The sequence below is a fragment of the Centrocercus urophasianus genome, unplaced genomic scaffold (assembly GCF_019232065.1).
Source record: "Centrocercus urophasianus isolate 14NV4802_14NV808 unplaced genomic scaffold, USGS_Curo_1.0 seq_13, whole genome shotgun sequence".
Taxonomy (NCBI): Eukaryota; Metazoa; Chordata; class Aves; order Galliformes; family Phasianidae; genus Centrocercus; species Centrocercus urophasianus.
Window position 1 is genome coordinate 40,501,329 of NW_024884475.1, and position 19,696 is coordinate 40,521,024.

At 38.1% G+C, this 19,696-nt stretch overlaps 1 protein-coding gene across 1 annotated transcript in view; it reads left to right on the top strand.

Annotated features, from left to right (window-relative positions):
- The window catches only part of TNKS (tankyrase), a 106,267-nt gene that overhangs the window by 72,584 nt on the left and 13,987 nt on the right, over nucleotides 1-19,696 (top strand). The window contains exons 10-19 of the mRNA XM_042812459.1: nucleotides 1,271-1,392; nucleotides 1,900-1,991; nucleotides 2,069-2,147; nucleotides 8,031-8,202; nucleotides 9,931-10,010; nucleotides 10,959-11,104; nucleotides 12,220-12,385; nucleotides 15,618-15,837; nucleotides 16,366-16,475; nucleotides 18,741-18,929. Coding sequence (XP_042668393.1) covers nucleotides 1,271-1,392; nucleotides 1,900-1,991; nucleotides 2,069-2,147; nucleotides 8,031-8,202; nucleotides 9,931-10,010; nucleotides 10,959-11,104; nucleotides 12,220-12,385; nucleotides 15,618-15,837; nucleotides 16,366-16,475; nucleotides 18,741-18,929 — 1,376 coding nt within the window. The remainder of the gene's footprint in view (nucleotides 1-1,270; nucleotides 1,393-1,899; nucleotides 1,992-2,068; nucleotides 2,148-8,030; nucleotides 8,203-9,930; nucleotides 10,011-10,958; nucleotides 11,105-12,219; nucleotides 12,386-15,617; nucleotides 15,838-16,365; nucleotides 16,476-18,740; nucleotides 18,930-19,696) is intronic.

The window sequence follows — 19,696 nt, forward strand, 5'->3', positions numbered from 1 at the left end:
GGGGGAAAGATGTTGGGGTTAATGTCTTTCAGCTACTTCTGATCTCTCTGTTCTGGACTGGCTTGGGAGGTGATGCTTCTGACTTTGAAGCAGGTTGATTTACCAGTCGCTTAAACTAACAAGCAGAAATTTACATCTACTTAAACTCTGTTGTACTTTTGTATTTATAGATATTAGAGGGGGCTAGGGAAAGATTCATATCCATCAGTAACCACTGAAATGTGTACAAAAATCTGAACTTTATGGTAAATTTTCTATCTTTCTGATGGAACAAGCTATTTTGCATACCCACAATAACATGCTTAGTATATTCTTGAATTCTTTGGTTTCATTCCAAAGAATATATATATATAATACATTAATTATTTCAGGGCTTCTTTTTAGCTGTACTTTGTGTAATGCTGTCTCTAGAAAGAAATTTGAATTCTATTTGAAATGAAAACTTTTTTATAACCGCACATGCACTGGATGTCAAGATGACTGGGAGAAGAAAGCCCTGCTTAGCAAGTTAGGCATTTCAAGCCTGCTTATGAAAAGAAATATATACGCAAAACTAATATTTACACTGAGATGACTAAGCTTTTTGTTTCTCATTCCCAGGTTCAGACCTCATTGTTGTTAGCCTGCCTCTTATTTGTATATTTGAAGAGAAATGCTTTTCATCCTTCTTAAAAATAATTTTCAACTTAAACAAGCCAGTTGCTGAACAGAAAAAATTGTGACCTAAAAAAATAAGTTAAAAAAAAAAAGTAGTTACCTACGTGCACTTACAAGGATATGACTGCATTCAAAATCTTTGGGGCAGATTGGCTTCAAAGCTGGTGTAGCTTTCTTTAAGACGAGTAGTTGAACAGTTTTATTTAACTGATACTTTAAGGCTTTATGATGAATTATTTATAGCTATAAATAACAGTGAAGTTTTGAAAAAGCAGCTATAACGCTTTCTCTCTGCAGAGCCATGTAGGAGCTGTATGCTCATTTGCACATGTGACAACTGAACTGATCTATATATGCCTTTAATATCTAATGGTTGAAGAAAAAGAGGGAGAAAAATTATAAGCTTTTTATTCAGGGAATCTCTGTCCTTCTTCAGAATTCACTGTGGTTTCAGTAAGCCACGTTCTCTTTCCGTTCTGTATCCCAGGACAGCCACCATACGAAGATGCGCAGAAATACTCCTGCTGCATCCTAATATGTTCTGGCTGCCTTTTTTGAGTAATACCTGTAAAGGTGATGTGCTGAATGTTAAATGCATCACTTTCTCCAACAGATGAATTCAAAGGACATTCTTTACTGCAAGCAGCTAGAGAGGCGGATTTAGCCAAAGTAAAAAAAACGCTTGCTTTGGAGATCATCAATTTTAAGCAGCCACAGTCACATGAGACTGCTCTGGTAAGATTACAAGGACAATCCATTTATTTTGTGATAAATGTGGTGGTGGTGCTACTTGAGATATTATTTCTACATTATGAACATTTATTCATCATCTGAGATTGAGGATTTGCCATCAAACCCTTTGTATTTTAAAAATAAATCTCAATTATAGAAATAATACTATATGATTTTTACCACGTTTTTCTTTTTTCCTATTGGATCATAGAAACCTTCTGGCCAGGGCTCACCTGTTTTCACTTTCTTCTGCGTTTTTCCCCGTAAGAATGTTCTGTTGTTGGTCAGTTGTTTTGCTAGACTTGATAGGTACTACATGAAACCTGCGTCTTTCTCATAGCAGGAGAAAAGGCTCAGTATGTTACTTGTTCAGGCAGAGATACCACAAATTTTGTTCGTAAATTGTGTAGCCTGATGTTTAGCAGAATAATTAGGACACGAAATGATGCATCTCAAAGTTTTCTGCCATCTGTGTTGTTGAAATAGTGCTTTATATTTACTTCTTTGCAGCACTGTGCTGTGGCCGCTGTGCATCCCAAGCGGAAGCAAGTTACAGAACTGCTGCTCAGGAAAGGAGCCAACGTTAATGAGAAAAACAAAGAGTACGTTTCTGAAATTTTTACTTTTTCAAAGGACTCTGTCATAGGAGGGTAAAAATAATATCTCTTTCTTGGTCTAGTTTCATGACACCTTTGCATGTAGCGGCCGAGAAAGCTCATAATGATGTCATGGAAGTTCTGCATAAGCATGGAGCAAAGGTAAATATGTCCAAATATATTTTATGGGAGAAGGCAAGAGGGGAGATTGTATCAGTTAAATACAATGTTAGTTTGCATTATAGCTGTTGCCTTTTATTCTGTATGTCTTGTGCTTCTCATGTCAGTCTTGAACGATGTTTATCTTAAATCAGTACAGCATGTTCAGGAATCCCATGTGGAAACTAAGTCTTTTCTCCAAATAACTTAATACAGGATTTAGGAGTTCATTTAACTCATTTTTAATGAATCTCATTGTTCAGTTGTAATAAATGTGCTCATGTAGTTGACTTTTGTTGCCTTCTCTTGACAGCTTGAAAATATCAAATACAGGAGTTTGCTAATGCTAGATGTGGTAGTCTTATGCCAGTCATTATTTAGCACTTGCTTCCTTCTGCCTTTCTTGATTCTTCTGGCATCCCATTTAGCCCTTGACTGATGCTTAACAATGTAATTTGTGAGCCTATGTTGAAGAGTATGTGCAGCAAGTTATTAGATAAAGGCAGAGGAAAGTACAGAGTTCTTTATTTAGTTTGTTTTCTTGCATCTTTCAGAAGTATTTCAGAATTAATCTTTGAGTTTCAGTTGATTCAGTAGAGGACTGAGTGATCTTGATGAAGGATTTACAGTTATTTAAAGAATTGCTCTGAGTGGTATTTTCCTGTGTTTTTTTGTTCTTCTGTGTTGGCTTTTTTTTTTTCAATTGACAGTATGCAAATACAAGTGTAGTTATTAGCCCTGAAACTAATTCTTTCCTACTATTGTGTTATGTGTTTCCTATGTTATTCTCAGTAAATCCATTCACATTTGTGATCAGCAGAGCACTTAAACACTTGACAGGTGCCTACTCCTAATTAAAGTTACACGTTGCTTCCATACTGCACTGGATCCGGTCTCTCTTTCTGTGTCCTAAGTTGCTTAGCTGTAAAATGCAGTCACGGTTCTTAACAGAAGATAGATCATTAACGTTTGTGAAGCTCTGTGAAGTTCCCAGATGGGTTATGCTCTCAACTCTTGATCTTCCCTTCATAAGAGAATGGTCATTATCATCCTTATAACTCTTCTCATCACTAGCACCAGAGTGAATCTTGTAGCTCAGGCAGCAAAAATGGAATTTGCTTTCCTGCTACCATGTGTGATGACACTTCCGTATCTCCAGTGTAAATACCCAGCACAAACTGGGATTGTTTGCCTTTTTAATGTATGTGACACAGCAGTGCACAGATCCTGCCTGTGGTCTTACAACACACAGAGAATCTTGATTTTTTTTTATTATGTGTTTGTGTTCATGCTCTGCAGCACAGTTCTGTGCCAAGATCATTAATGAAAATATTAAATAAAATTATTGTGCAGCCAGTCACTGAAAAGGCTTTCCCCTTTCAGTACTTACAGTTCTTCAACCAATGTTTATTTTTTCATATTTTCATAGGAGTTTCTTGTTTGATCCTGTAACAAGTGCTCACTGAACTGTAAATGGTTGAGGCTTATCATATTTGCTTTAATTTGAAATCATTTATACTGTCAAAGGGAGGATACTAGATGAGCTGCCTTAAAAATACTTTCGGAAAACAGTACTTAGAGACTAACAATTTGAAAAAGGTGAATAATTAGAGCAGAACTTTTCTCTTGAAATATGGTACCAAAAGGCAAATAGAACTGATTCACAGAAAAGCATCCAGCAGTGGACTTAGGAGGCAAAGTCATGTAAAGCTTTGTGGTTTGAGAATCATTTGAGGTTGCTTCAGGAATGTAGAAGAAATCCTCTTGTTTTGCTGAAGAGTTGCTGTGTCAGACAGCAGAAGTGAGGTAATGTGAAATACGTGTGTTTGAAGATGCTCTTTTGTTCTGGGAAGTGAGACAGAACATAATAAAGACTGTTTTAGGGAGTTTGTTTGGAATGAACAAGAAAATGCTGATGAACTAGAACTGAATTTAATTATCCTGATTATTTTTTTATCATGTTAACTTGATTTTTGAAGTTTGTCAGACCGATAAAAAGTGAAGGACCATTTGAACAACATGCACTTGATCTAGATTTATTTTGTGGAAATATTTGAGAACACTACTATTGCAGGAGTCAACTTATACCCACGAAATCATGTTATTTTGATGCCTTGCTAGCCCTTACTGTGGACACAAGTCTCTCACATCACTTGCACATTAGTCTGGTATACCCCACACAATGTCCATTCTGAGTTCAGTGCCTATGCTTTCATTAGCTTATTGAGCTTGCAGAAGTTGCACGCGACAGACTCAAAATGCTTTTGAGTAACTTGGATGCAGAATACATTTGTGGACGTGATGCTTAGGGATGTGGTTTAGTGATGGACTTGGTAGTGTTACTTCAAGTGCACTTGATCTTAAGGGTCTTTTCCAACATAAACAATTCCATGATTAGCTTTCCAGATTTTAGGTAGACACGTGCTTATTACGGGGAATAGTAAGCACTGGAAAAATAAATTTGCTGTCAGAAATGGAGTACGTTTTGGATCATGATGGCTAACAACACAAAAAACTAACTGTGTGGTCTTTTGTGTAGTTCATCTTTTCTTACTCATTAGGTAACCTAGCATAACAACACTAATATTAAGCTTTTATGCAAAATGGACATCTGTATAACAGATGTCTAGGTTGTTCACGAGCTTTCAGTGTGAAACTGGACCTTTTTCCTTTTCTCCCCTTGACATAGATTCACACCAATTTATAATGCTACACAAAGGGGAGAAAAAATAAAAAGGAATAGATTACGAATTGTCTTCAAATTAAATGCAGAAGAAGAGCAGTTAGAACTCTTCCATTGCAGGGAAGGGTGCTGTGCAGTCTGAGCATGGGTTCCATCCCAGATTCTTAGAATTTGTATCTTTTAGAAAGACCTCATAGAAAACTGCAGCTTGGAAGCTGTTGTGTTTTGTGCTGCTTGTAGTGTCAAGGAATGTGAAAGGTTTTAGGGCATTTGATAGCAAAGGAAAGCTGATACGCTTATGATGTCTTGCAGAAAAGGCTCCTGAACTGCTGCTGAGCTGCAACAACTGCTTGACAGCAAAAGAAATATTGAGTAGCTCTCTGGATGATGCTCTGAGTCACTATAGTTCAGGGAGGAAAAGTCTCTTGAAAATGGTTTCCTATCATCAGACACTGATTTATTGAACAAATATATAAGTAGAATGAGAAAAATGAAATAACAGAAGGAGTTGCATATGGGATATTCTGTGCACAATGATATCTTTCCATGAGAAGTCTTACTTGAAATTGCTTTTCATTTGATAACAGCATTCCACTTTCATGTTGCCATTCGAGCGATGGAGTGACCGTATGCATATTAAATAGTGAAGAAGGCAGGTTCAGAGACAGTATGATGTGAAATAAAAGCTGTCCAATCAGTCACTTTCACTGACAAATCTGCAAGGAGATATAGTAATTAAGAACTACTACCTACTCATTCCGAATTACTTAAAAGGAGGATCAGTTGAATGCTTTTAGTTTGTTTAGGGCAACTAGAACTATTTATCTTCTTGGCAAACAAATAAGACAGTACAGCTTGAATATTTTACATTTTGTCAAATAGAGCTTAAATTTCAGCTTTGAATTTCACAGAATATGTTAGGTTTTTAGACTTGATATTGAAGAGTGGCTAACCCAGATATGTATTTTACTAGGTTTGATTTTTGAGAGATTAACCTCTATTTGTATTTATTTCAGGAATTACACATTTACAGTGGCATCTCTTGATTGTCAGATTCTTCATTTTGAAATAAATTCTGATGCCTTCAACCTTAGTGAAATACATTCTTGAGTTTCTTTTGGGTTTGTTTTAGACATATGCTGGGTGATTGGTGAGAGCAGCTGTTTCACAGTGAACACATTCCCTTTAAAATTGCCCTGTAAAATAATTCTCAATTCGTGGAAGAATAGTTTCCTTTGGTGTATGCATTCCTCTTGGTCAGCTGCAGCCCTTTCTGTCCCAGAAGTGGGCATGCGTGTCTTCAGGAGGCTACAGTTCTGCCACAAGAGTTGATTGTTGACAAAGATAGTTATATGGAGGTGAAAGGAGACCTGCATAAGACATGTGATATGGTGGATATGATGACTTTGCCAGTGTTCCTTTCAAGTGAATGTTAGCATTTTTTCCAGGTCACAGTTGCTGTCAATTTGTGCAGTGTGGATGCCTTGCTGCTGTTCTTCCACAGTTTGTTCCGTACAGGAGTATTGAATATGGGAATCCAGTGTTACAGAAAATGCTAACTATGATTGTCTTTCCTGGCTAGCACAGTATTACCATCTACTTCTGGAATCCACAAGCCTCTTAGTTCTGTCTTTGCTACTAACTGTGCGTAGCTTGAGACTTGTGCTCCTGTCTGTGTCCTTATCTGTAGTAAAACGTATCTGATGTCCTGAAACAGATGAGGGTCATCACCAGAACAAAGTTATGGATTTGGGACATTCAGCATCTAGTTAATATTTATGAAGGCAGTAAGATTTCATTTAAAACAAAACTTTTAGGATAATCCCATGAGAGAGTCATCAGCTGAGCATGGTTAGAAGAAAGCAGAGCTGTTCTTCTGTACATCTTCCTAGGAGAGAGGTTTGTGATGTGAGAAATTCCTGCTTTACCAGCCTGTGGAATTGTTAGAGATGTAAAAGGCTATTAAACAATGTCAAAACTGTCTATCTTATGTTATTCTTTCTGGTGTGTTCATGTTGTTGTACTGCAGATACTTGTATATTTTTTAACCCTCTCAAGTAATAGATACTTGCTGGGTAGTTACTTCACTCTGAATCAAATTTTAGTCTGAACCAAAATATTTTTCACTGGTTTTCATGGAAAGAAAAGTGATAGGGCTTGAAGGCTGTGTTTTTGGTGAGACAACCTAGCAAAACCTTTGCTGCCACCACAAAGATTTTAGTAATGTAAAAAGGCTGGTTTTTACAGTAACATGCAGTTCACAGCCTACTGTCCATAGGCTTTGAAATAGATAGCAGATTCTGAGTTAGTTGTAGAGAACACTTAGTAGTTATATATTTCATAGTGATTTAAAAAAAAAAAAGCTGTTGTACATCTGCATTCAAAGTTTGTCATGAATGGTTGCTAGGTACGAAGTATCTTCTTGAAAACTTATTTTCTATAGTTTTTTTTCTCCTCTTTTTAGAGCTTTTTATTATTCTCTTCCTTTCTCTGATAGTGAGCCCATGGCAATGCTTCCGGTGGTTCAGATTTTCTGTTAGATCTTCACAGACAGGTTTCCATTATATCACACTCTTTGAAAGCAATACCTTTTCATCATTTTGCTTGATTTTTGCCTTCTTATGCAGTCTTGTGTTGAATAGATTTACATCTACTTTAATATTTCTGTAAAATTACAAAAAACGAGGATTTTGTATCTTTGTATCTGGCTTCTTCCCTTCCTCCTTCTCCCATAGTGTTCTTAATATGACATCTTTACTGTAATTATTGACTGTGAGTCATGTTAATTCCTCTTCAGAAGATGAAGTATGGTAGTTTAGTTGAATTGTTAATTATTTACCTCTTTCTATACTAATAATAATTTTGTTTGTTGTTGTTGTTTTTTCTTTTTGCAAATACACTTTGTTAAATTTTCAAAAACTTGATTGTTATTTCAGGTATGGTTTTGGGGATCTGTATTTTATGATAACCATGCATGCAAGTAATCTACCTTTTTTTAAAGACAAGAAAGCATCTGTAGTAAATGATTTTTACACTGGAATGTATATTTTATCGTTTGGTTTTGTTTAGTTGCCTCATAGAAGGATGGATTGATGAACTTGTATGCCAGGAGTTTCTTGATATTGCTCTTCCTATTAAGGGCAGGGACAGATGCAGGCTTTTAATTCTAAAAATGTTGTTTTACATTGCTGCTGATTTTTCAGATGAACGCACTGGACACACTTGGTCAAACAGCATTACACAGGGCTGCTTTAGCAGGTCACTTGCAAACCTGCCGACTCCTGCTGAATTATGGCTCTGATCCCTCCATCATCTCTTTACAAGGATTCACAGCTGCACAGATAGGAAATGAAGCAGTGCAACAGATTCTAAGTGGTAGGTAAAAATAAAAACTTGTGTATTTGAACTTTGGCTTCTCCCTATCTTTTACTGTTGTGGATCTTATTTCTTTTTCAGTGCAAGAGACTTAGTGTAGTTTGCTCATTCCTCCCTTCTGCCATCTGCACACACATCTGCAGTATGTTCTGTATGGTATTTCTTTAGGAAACAGAAACCCATAGCTGCTCAATTCAGAGATTCCATGCAAAACAAGAATTGAAAAAAGCACTGCTGTTACTCACCTGAGATTGGAGTTCACAAACGGAAAAATATTGATAGTTAATAACCATTTCAATCTATTGCTTGTCCAATAGGGAAGGATTTTACTGTAAAAGTGCTTTGGATACTGCTTAGATAACAAAGTTTTGAGCATATGCATCATTTTATCCATGTCATTTTTTAATGTGTTAGAGTAGGAAGAATAATTGTAACAGTAGCTACTAAAGAGCAATTACCTTTCAGTGGGATTTGCGTTTAGTCTTAAGAAGGCAGATTGATGTACCTGGGAGCTTCACTTCCTTCAGCACTTTAAAGTGTTCACTACTTGAGATGTAGTTTGCTGTTTGGATAGTGTTACCTGATTAAATTGTGCACGTGACCGTGTATATGTATGGAAGGGGAAGAATGATAGAGATAAATTTTAAAAAGTGAACACATCCTGTGATGATTTTTAAATTGTAAAGTTAGAAGTATTCAGGAAATATTCACTTCAGTTTGAATTATAAACTCACTTTCACAGTGTCTACTCTATGAAACCTTGCTTCAGGTGTTATACTGTACATCTTTTCATTGGGAAGACTGCAGCTTTTCTCTTACAACTGTAAAGCTATTCAAGACTGAAATATTCAAAAGCTTAAAAAAGCATATTAAAAGTTTTTGGCCCCAGTAGCTTAGTGTTGACATTTTCTGTGTTATTCAAAGCTAACAAGCAAATGCTGAAATTATTTACAAAATTACAATGTATTCGTTCTTGTAAGATTGAGTTAGAGCTGTAAGAAAGCTCATCGAGAGATCTTCTTCTTTTTCCAAAAAATTATTAGAAAATTCTGCTAGTTCTGCTTCTTTTAATGAGTGAGATTTGTTTCTTTGCTTCACACAGTCCTTTGGTACACTTGCGGAATTCAGATTTCTCTTTCTTCCAGTAATTAGATTGTTTCTGATCTTGACTGTCTTGTGAAGACAAGGATAGGAGTCCAGAAAGGAGATTAAAGTAAAGCTGAGGAATGAAGCTTTGAATCCAGTGTAGTACTAAGTCTCATCTCATCCTCAGGATGCTGAGGTGGCAGTGCTGTTGTGGGGAAAGTAAAAAACTTGAAGGTGAGCTGAAACCTCACACAGCCTTAGGTTGTAACTCATGCTGAAATGAGCACATTTAACTCTTAAGTGTACACTGGGGCCTCATTCAGTTTGCTTTGGAACTTCAGCGAGAGTTAGAATCCAGTTCAGAGAACGCACGGATTTCTTGAATATAGAAATGTCATTCTTACCATATGCGGAATTAGCAAAGCCTTGAAATGGCAGAAATGGCAGAAATGGCAGAGTGATGTCAGCTGTAGAGCCCAGTCTGATTGATTCTTTACTCAGCTGTTTAGGCTCTTTGTATTTGAACATCACAATTCCATGGCATTTTTACAAATGCTAGCAGATGTATTTTTCCCAGTTTGGAAAATATTGAGCACGATACAATGTAATTAATAACCCTGAAACATATTTTTCTGTATGTAGAAAGTACACCTGTGCGTACATCTGATGTGGATTACCGGTTGTTAGAAGCATCCAAAGCTGGAGACTTGGAAACTGTGAAGGTAAATTTGAGCTTTTCATATTAATTTTTCACTTTATTGCTGTGCAATCCTTATGGAAGCCACTACACCTAAGGTTTGTGGAAGTAGTGTCCAGTGGATGGTAAGTCATAAAAAATGTGAAGGACAATTTCTTAATATTTTTTCTAGAAAGCTGGACATTGGGATGTGCTGCGGTGTTTCTCTGAGTTTGTGGTTGTTCATTCTGAGTCCTTCACACAGCCATATCTTTGTTGGAATCAGATGTGTTGTTTCATATACAGCCATATTCTTTAACAAGGCATGATTCAATCAGAAGGCAAGCAGACAAGTGTTAGAAGGTGAGATGTAGCATTTTAAGCTGTCCTTTTCTGAAATGAACAGTTATGCCATGAAATGCTGGCATCGCAGGAAGGTTTGGTCTTAGCTTTCATACAACCATAGGACGTTTCAGGTAAAATAGGCTGCAGATTGACCATCCTGCATGGTCACAGCTTGAGCTTCAATATATTAACATTAATATATATTAACACCCGGCAGCAGTTTTGTGTACCAACAACTCCTTTGACTGCTAAGCTCAATATTTCTAGATTTGTGAAGACAGCATGAGCTGGAAATGGTAGCTTGTCTGGAGAAACTTACATGGACTTGAACCTGGTGCTCGATGACTTAGAGGCTTGCCCTTTGAATGTGTTAGGATCGTCTTCATACTGCTTCTGTCATTTAAGTCCTGTTTGTTAAGAAAGTACTTTCAGACATAAATTTAGATAAGTTATACTTTTGATTTTGCTTCTGTGGAAAATTTCCTGAAATCTAACTTCAAAAATATTGGTATATAATAATAAATTAACCAAACTTTGCATTGTGATGATTGATGAGGGGTAGGGTTTTTGTTTGCTTTGCTGATTTTCTTGCTTGGGGTGGGTTTGTTTTTTTTCCAGTCTTTTAATAGGTCTTGATTTCCTTTCACAGCAACTTTGCAGCCCTCAGAATGTGAATTGTAGAGATTTGGAAGGCCGCCATTCAACACCACTGCACTTTGCTGCAGGATATAACCGCGTGTCAGTGGTGGAGTATCTGTTGCACCATGGGGCAGACGTTCATGCCAAAGATAAAGGGTATATTTTCATCCTGTGATGTACTCGTATTGGGTTTTATTACTGTGAGATTTCAACCTCCTCTTTTCGTTTTGATTTGAATTTCAACACAACTGTGATATTTTTTTCTTGTTAAAATTTTTTGTTTGTTTCTTCTTAGAAGGAAGGTAGAGGTTAGTGTTTAGGGATATGGTTCAGTGGACAGTAATGGTTAATGGTTGGATTGGATGATCTTAGAGGTGTTTTCCAATCTTAAATAGTCCTATGATTCTTCCGCAATGTTTTTGTCATTAATTGTGTGGAGACAATAATTAAGTTGTGTTAAATATTAAGTTTATTAATATTTAATATTGATTAAGTTAAATATAACTTTCTGGCAAAGCCACAGTCTGACACGCATCTGGCAATGTAATCCATGATCCTTCTCTTTCCCCTTTTGTCTATTTCAGAGATTTTGCAGTGTTTAAAAACAGCCTCTCAGTTATTTCAGGTGATCTAAAATTAGTTTGGAGTTACATGAAGTAAAATACCAGAGTAGTCTCTAACCATTTCTCTGGTTTGGTTAGATTTTATTATTAACTTATTTATTCAGTTAGATAAGATAAATCCTTTACAAATCTTATTATCTGATTTCTTGCAAAGTGACTGAGTGGAATAGTATGATTTTTTGATCTTTCACTCTAATATATTGGACTTCAGGGTGAGGGGTAATTCGTTTCCAGCTCTGAATTATCAATTTTCTCCTCGAAAGAAATATTTGGACATCTTTCTGTGGGTGTGCAGTTGTTAATAACTATACTTCAAACTCATTGCTTAGTTTTGTGCCTTTTCTGAAATTTTCATTCAACTATGCATAGTCAGAATGTAGCGATTCTTGCAACTGTTTTTTGCTGCTGCTAACAGCATTAAAGCCACTTGCTTCTAGCAAAAGCAACATTGATGTTTGTTAAGCATTTAGAAGCCTCCTCTATGAGATCTGAAGGACAAGGATGATGTTTGTTTCATTTAATAATAGGAAGGAAATAAAGCCATAGAAGTCTGAAAAATGTGGACTACTGTCCAGTGAATGCTTTATTTTGTGTGATTGCATATTGGATTGCATTTTCTATAGCTGTTAAAACTTTATCTTTGATTAGCGGCTTAGTTCCCTTGCACAACGCCTGTTCTTATGGACACTACGAAGTAGCTGAACTCTTAGTGAGGCATGGTGCTTCTGTCAATGTAGCAGACCTGTGGAAATTCACTCCTCTTCATGAAGCAGCAGCAAAAGGGAAATATGAAATCTGCAAACTGCTATTAAAAGTATGTGATCTAGAATTTTTAAATGTTTTTGAATATATGCTTTGTTTTTGTATAAGATCGCGTTCAAACGTATTTGCATTGTGAATTCTTAATGGTGCCGTTCAGTCTATTTTCATCTTACAGTTGTCAGCGTATTGTGTAATGTCTGTTCACTTACAGAGAATTGTTAGAATGGTTGCTTTTTCCAGTAGGTTTATTAGATTGGTCCAGCACGACCAGTTAATGCTATTAACCAAGTAGGACAAAACTCTCAATATCTGGGGGAGGGAGAAGGGGGGGAGAAAGAATTTGTTTGGGAAAGGAGGAAAAAAAAAAGCCCACAGCAACCAAATGAACAGAAAACACCAGAAGTCCTTGCCTATTCATCCCCTTCTGGAACAGTTTATGTGGTTTAGTAAATCTTTGTAAATACGTGCAATAGTGTGTTATAGTTCAATAACTGCAGGTGGGGACTTATTTAGCGTGTCTGACATGTAAAAAAAAATAAAAATTAAAATTAAAATTAAATTGTTAGATCAATGTATAATCTATCAAGATCCTGGAGGGAATGTGTATTAGTATCCTGTGGAATAAATATTCCTGATCAGCAGAAGCTGTAAAAGATGTGAGGTAATGCCAACATGTTTCCATGAGTTTGGGAGTTCTTAACATAAGGTCACTTCTAAGGGATGTTAGAAGTGGGTTCTAGTGGATTTTCTTACCAATGCTATTTCCTATTATAGCCTTGTGACTTCAAATTTCTTGAAGCACGGTATTTAAAATATGAATAAGTAACAATGTGGATTGTCTTAAAATTAAGTTGTTCTTCCCCACGCACTTCTTTTGCTCTTGCAGCTGCAAAGCCCCAGTATAACAAAGTAAGTGTAGAGTCTTGCCTATGGGGAGAAATAAGCACATGAATCACTACAGGTTAGGGGATGACTGCTGGAGAGGATCTGTAGAGAAGGACCTGAGTGTTCTCGTGGACAACAGGTTGGCCATGAGCCAGCTGTGTGCCCTTGTGGCCAAGATCATCTTTGGTATCCTGGAGTGTATTAAAAGGAGTATGGCCAGCACGCCATGCTCTCTGCCACATGAAGCCACATTTAGAATACTATGTCCATTTCTGGGCTCCCCAGCTCAAAAAACACAGGGATCTCCTTGAAGGTGTCCGGCAGAGGGCCACGAAGATGATAAAAGTACTGCAGCATATCCTGTATGAGGAGAGGCTGAGTAATGTGGCTCTGTTCAACCTGTGACAAAGAAGACTGAGGAGGGATCTGAATAATGTTTATACATATCTAAAGAGAGCTGGGAAGCAAATGGATGAGGCCAGGCTCTTCTCAGTGGTGCATAGTGACAGGGCAAGAATCAGTGGCCTAAAACTTGCACATAGGAAGCTCCATACAAGCACGTGGAAGAATTTTACAATAATGGTGACAGAGCACAGGAACAGGTTGCCCAAATCGATTCTGGAGTCTCCTTCCATGGAGATATTTTAAGGCCCATCTGGATGCCTACATGTGCAACCTATTATAGGAACCTGCTTTAGCAGAGGGTTGGTCTTGATCTCTTGAGGTCCCTTTCAACCTCTGCAATTCTGTGGTTCTGTGATGTTTCTCACCTATCTCATCAACTATTTCATTTGATTACCAAATTAGTATTCAGATTCAGAGAGAGAGCACATCTTTTAAAAACTCAGCAGCAGCAAAAACCACAAGGTGTGCAGACATGGCTGTGGAGTAGACACAGTGATGACCATGTTAGTACCACCTGAATACAGGAGTTCAAGCTTTAACAGCACTCATAATTGCTCAAGCACAGCATTACTTTACAGGCACTGGAGATCTCTGGAATTTTCTGACCATTTAAGTGGGAATATAGCCATCTGTCATGTTCAACTTCAAAGGGTCTTGCCACAGGAAATACAGAAATGTTGAAATCTTTCTTTTAGAGCTCATTCTTGCACAAGAATTGAATGCACCCTTAAGATGACATGGTTTTGTAAAGATTTTGAGTGTCCATGGATACATGCTCATGCTGCAGTTTACTCAGAGCTTCTCCTGCTGTGTGCCTCATGCCAAATGGCAGTGCTGTCAGTTCTGCTGAGCTGTAAATGTTGAGATTCATTTCTCCTGACTTGTGCTCTTTCTACCCTGTTCTGTGTAAAGAATGAAACAAAAACACGCAGACCTTTTAGAGAAACTTTCGAAGCCTTTCTTTAAAATGGCTCCTTTGTTTGTTTCTGTGATTTTGAAGGAGTCTGAGAAGTAGCTACCTCTTCACTTAGATATTTATTCTTGACAATGCTTGAATAGTTTGATTTTTGTGAGTTTAAACTTAAGGAATCTAAGGTTGTGTCTGGGAAAGTCATTCCTGGTTTTGAAAAGCTTTTTGCCAAAACAAACAAAAAAAACCCAAAAACTCTTTTCTCAAGAGTACTACAAATGCTGATCTGGTTCTGTGTAATTAGTGCTCTGTCCCTTTCTGCTTACTCTTTTCACCTTGAACGTTTCTGTAATGCTCCCAAGTACAAGATGGTTCATTCCTTCTGCTCTTCCCATCCCCATCTCATTCTCTGTGGCTCACATTGGCACAGCATGTAGCCAGCATGACTGGTGAGAAATGCAAAGGTAGACTTGCTGGCAGGGATTAGATTGCTGATCGTTCTGAAGCAGCCAAACAAAGAACTAGAATGCCTACAGCTGCCTGTGCCCTATCTGTTTGATCTTTCCGTGGCTGCTGGCAGTGTACAGAGAAAGAGCTGTCATCCCATGACATTGTTCATGGACACAACTCATGCTTTATGCTGTAGATGTTTGTTCCCCTGTTTATCCCATACTCTAGCAGGTTTTTAGCAGTTCTCTTCTGTGATTGATTTGCATGTTTTATGAGCACAGGTATATTCCAGCAACATTTTAAATCCACTTTTCTGCTGTCTCACCGAATGTTTTCTTTACTGCTTGGCAGGACTTGTAAACAACTTAAGATTGTGCTGTTATATAATAGAAAGTGTAGAAATGAATATTTTTATAGATCATATATCTCCAAGAAATGTCTTTCAACAGCAGGGCTGTATTCAGTGAACCTGAGATCTTGGCTTCATTAGCCAAGATTGGCATACTGTCCTGGATTTATTTACTGTATACAACTGCACTGGCAAAATCCCTTGCTTCACCTGTGCTTCAAAATAGTGACATTTGTGTGCACTCTTTATGGTTTTGACATCAGCATTGCACTTTGGTCTTTGCAGCATGGGGCTGATCCAACAAAGAAGAATCGAGATGGTAACACTCCTCTAGATTTGGTGAAAGAAGGAGACACAGATATCCAGGACTTACTGCGCGGAGATGCTGCTTTGCTAGATGCTGCCAAGAAAGGGTGCCTGGCTCGAGTGCAGAAGCTGTGTACTCAAGAAAATATCAATTGCAGAGACACCCAGGGAAGAAATTCAACACCACTACATCTTGCAGGTGAGCGACTTAATGTGTTTCACAGAATGATTGAAGTTGAAAGGGACCTTTGGAAGTGATCTGCTAAACCCCTCAGCTCAAGAAGGGATGCCTAGACCTGGTTGTTTGTAGCCACATCCAAGTGAGTTTTGAATATCTCCAAGGAGGGAGACTCCATAGCTTCTCTAGGCAACCTGTACCACTGCTTCATCACTTGCTAAGTAAAGTGCTCCCTGATGTTCACCAGGAACCTTGTGTCCCATGTGCCCATTCTTTCTTGTATTGGCACTGGACACCACTGTCAAGAGCCTGTATGTTTTGTCTGCTTCCCATAATATAATAAGAAGGGGTTGCAGAGCTTCAAGGACAACTTTGCCATACAGAGTATTGTTAACTGGCACCTGTATTTCAGGAGTTAATATGGTTACTAGGAAAAAAAAAAAAGAGCTTTTGCAGTTGAAAAAAATGCTTTAGCTACGTTGCCTGACAATTTCTGTTTGCTGAACCCCTCCTAATACTCAATTTATTTTTCCTGTTTATTTTCTACAGCTGGTTACAACAATTTGGAAGTAGCTGAATACCTTCTTGAGCATGGTGCTGATGTTAATGCCCAGGACAAAGGTGGATTAATACCTCTACATAATGCAGCATCTTATGGGGTAGGTACAGGCTCTTTTGCTTGTGGACACATCAACAGGCAGCTCCTAGAAGTCGTATCCAAAGCTGGTTATTTTGCAGTTGTCTCGCAGTGAACAACCTTAGCCTCTGATGGCATGAAATATTTGTTGAGCAAGTTGCTGATGTGCATCCTGTTTCTAGTCCCACAGATGTAGCTTGGTGAGGCATATTTGGGTGTAGCAGTTTGGAAAGATCACTTTGCCTTTCTGCAAGCAAGCAGATGCAAAGCTTTGAATGTTTAAATTGTGAGTGACTGCTGAAAGAGGAAGGAACTCAGGTTGGTACTGAAAGATTTGTGTGGAAGTAAGAAGGGATCATGTCTGTTGCAGTGGGGCTGCAATGGTTGATTGAACTATTTTGGATGAGGCTGGTCCTCTTTCCTCTGTGTCTGTGCATACTACTTGCACAGATGCCTCAAAAGCAGCTGCTAATTGCAGATGAGTTGAGAAAAAGCTTTTGCAAGCGATTGTACAGAGATGGTGCTTGAGGAGATCCTAGCAGCATGCTTAAGGCTAGGCAGAGGACATAAGCTCAAAAACGGGTGGATTTGACAATCTAATTAAATGCTTTGTTCCTGCAGGGCCATAGCATGAGAAGAGCAAAATCTAGGGGAGGCATTCTTAATGAATCCGCATGTTTTGCTTTCTGTTGAGATCTGAATGAGGAAGGCGTGGGGAAAAGTGCAGTGTTCACCTTCTTTCTAGTGAGTGTATCACTGAAATACAGCCTGCGTCATTTGCACTGGTTCTCTGTCATTCTGGGCTTTTGATGTCCTAGAGAGCAAGAAGCTCTGAATACTGCTTAAGATATTGAAGTGCAACACTATGGTTTTTCACTGCTGGTCCTAATATCAAGCAATACCATTCATCAGCTTCAATCGTAAATACGAAGTGCTCGGCACGTTGCTTAGATCTAGAGATATATTCTGATACAAAGATTGTGCTCACACATTCAAAGCATAGCAAACCAAAGCACACATTCTGTATGTCAATAAGGCATTCTTTATTGTCACAGGGCAACATAAGAGATTGGTTCAAGCTGATAATCACTTCAAAATCATAATGCCAGTTTAATTTGGTTATCTTGGTCTCTCTAGGAAAAGTTAATGAGGCTGTGTTTCAGTGCTTTTCCTGTAATTGCCCGTACTTCTGAGCTGTCATCAGCCCAGTCAGATCTCTGTAATGGGAGCAGGCAGATGAGTACTGCTTTCAGATGTTCAGATGCTGGCAAGTTCCACAGATGCAACCTTTTCCTCGTGAAGTGTTTTCAGTTCTCTCAGCTAGTGCTTCATTAAGTGTGCCTCTCGGTAGGGTTTTGTGTCATGGCAGAGAAGCTGCAGGAAATGCAATTGCTTTAAAAGTTTGGAAGAGGAAAAATAAGGTCAGCAGTAATTTCAAACCATTCAGAGCGAGCTTCTAGAGCTATTAAGAGTCACTTAATTGCTGTTGAAAGAAAAAAATGAAATCTATTAGCAGAAGTCTTTGTTCTTCTGCTTACTGTTTTCTGTATTCCATTCTCTTGCCTACTTCTTTTTTTTCATTTCTAAGCTGTATTCCAGAAGTAATTTTATTGGTCAAAGAGAGTGAGTTTTCATTCACCGATTTTCTGTTATTTTAATCTGGGAGACTTCCAAGATAGAAGTTCCATAGTTGATGGAAGCATGGAGGTTTAAGTACTTTTGTAGCCTTCTTATGACACTCTTAATGAGATTTATCAATTACGTGTCTCAAAATATGATTGGAGGAAGAATAAATTTGTGTTGGCTTGGGTTCCATGACAAAGCTCTGTATGCAGACATCTAAGTGATGTCTAAGTAGTGTAGCATTGGAGTTCACATCTCCTAGTCGTGTATCACAAATGTCACAGCACCATACATTTGTGTTTCCAGTTCTGCAAATGTTTTGACAGCTAAGCCTATGTGTTTTATGCTGGAAGATATATCAGGCCTGATCCTGTAGCTAGCACAGACTACTTACCATGTAGTTCAGGTGATTTGACAGAAATGTAATTGTGTGCTTGATCAAAAATGGACTGGTAAGGTTGATCCAGATTTAGTGACTGTGGAGCTGCAGGGTAGAGCCACACCTGATGAGTGCACTACTGCATAAGGAGGAAGTAAGTAGGTTAAAAAAAAAAAAAAGGAAAGAGAAATTATGAAGTTCTCTAAGCATCATTATTCTCACCATAAAGTGGGAAATATGTTTTATTATCAGTGTTGTGTTCATTAAAATGTTTTTGTTTTCTAGCATGTGGACATTGCAGCGTTGCTGATCAAATACAATACGTGTGTAAATGCAACAGATAAGTGGGCATTCACACCATTGCATGAAGCAGCACAAAAAGGAAGGACGCAGCTGTGTGCTTTGCTCTTAGCTCATGGAGCAGATCCAACCATGAAGAATCAAGAGGGTCAGACACCACTAGACCTGGCAACAGTAAGTTCTTGCTGGAGTGCCAGCCACTGAGTGCTCTGGAAGGTTTGCTCTGCATATAAATGACTTTCTGCACCTTCAGCTTTCTCTGTGTCAAAGTAGAGGGAAATGAATGTCTCTAGGGTGCATTTGCAATTTCTTTTACCCATGGATATCCTCTGGCTGAGATCTTAACGTGGTTTGTGATATAAGGATCCCCTCTGCTAAAGGATTCACTCCTGGAATCAGTCTTCTCATTGCCAGAAGCTAATCTATCTGAAAATGCCCCCAGTGGTAGTCAGCCTGTGTGGGCTGTCAGTAATGATTTCACTGAACCTGGAAGAGAAATGAGATGAGGTTTTATTGGAAGGGAATCATTTAGTAGTTGATTATGGTTGGTGCCTGCGTATTACCTCAGCTCTTTTTTGAAGAGTTCCAAAACAACATCCTAGAATTTGTGAGTGACTGTCTAATCTATTTTAAAACTGGCACTGTACACTTTCTTGTTAGTGGTGATGGTGGCAGATGGTGAAGGAACCTAAGAAGGTCGTGTGAACATGCATGTGTCAGCTTAACCATTCTTGCTAAAATAGATAACTACACTCGAATTGGATGCCATATCCATTTCTGGTGCAAGAATCACAGAAGGACGTGTCAAGAGGAAATTCTTGAAGATGAGGATTCTTTTTAATTTAGTCTATAAAGGCATTTTGCAGTCCAGTTGCTAGCCAAGTTCATAGTCTTCCTGAAGTTCCTGTTGGTTTTTTGTTTTAAATATTAAGAGATTATCG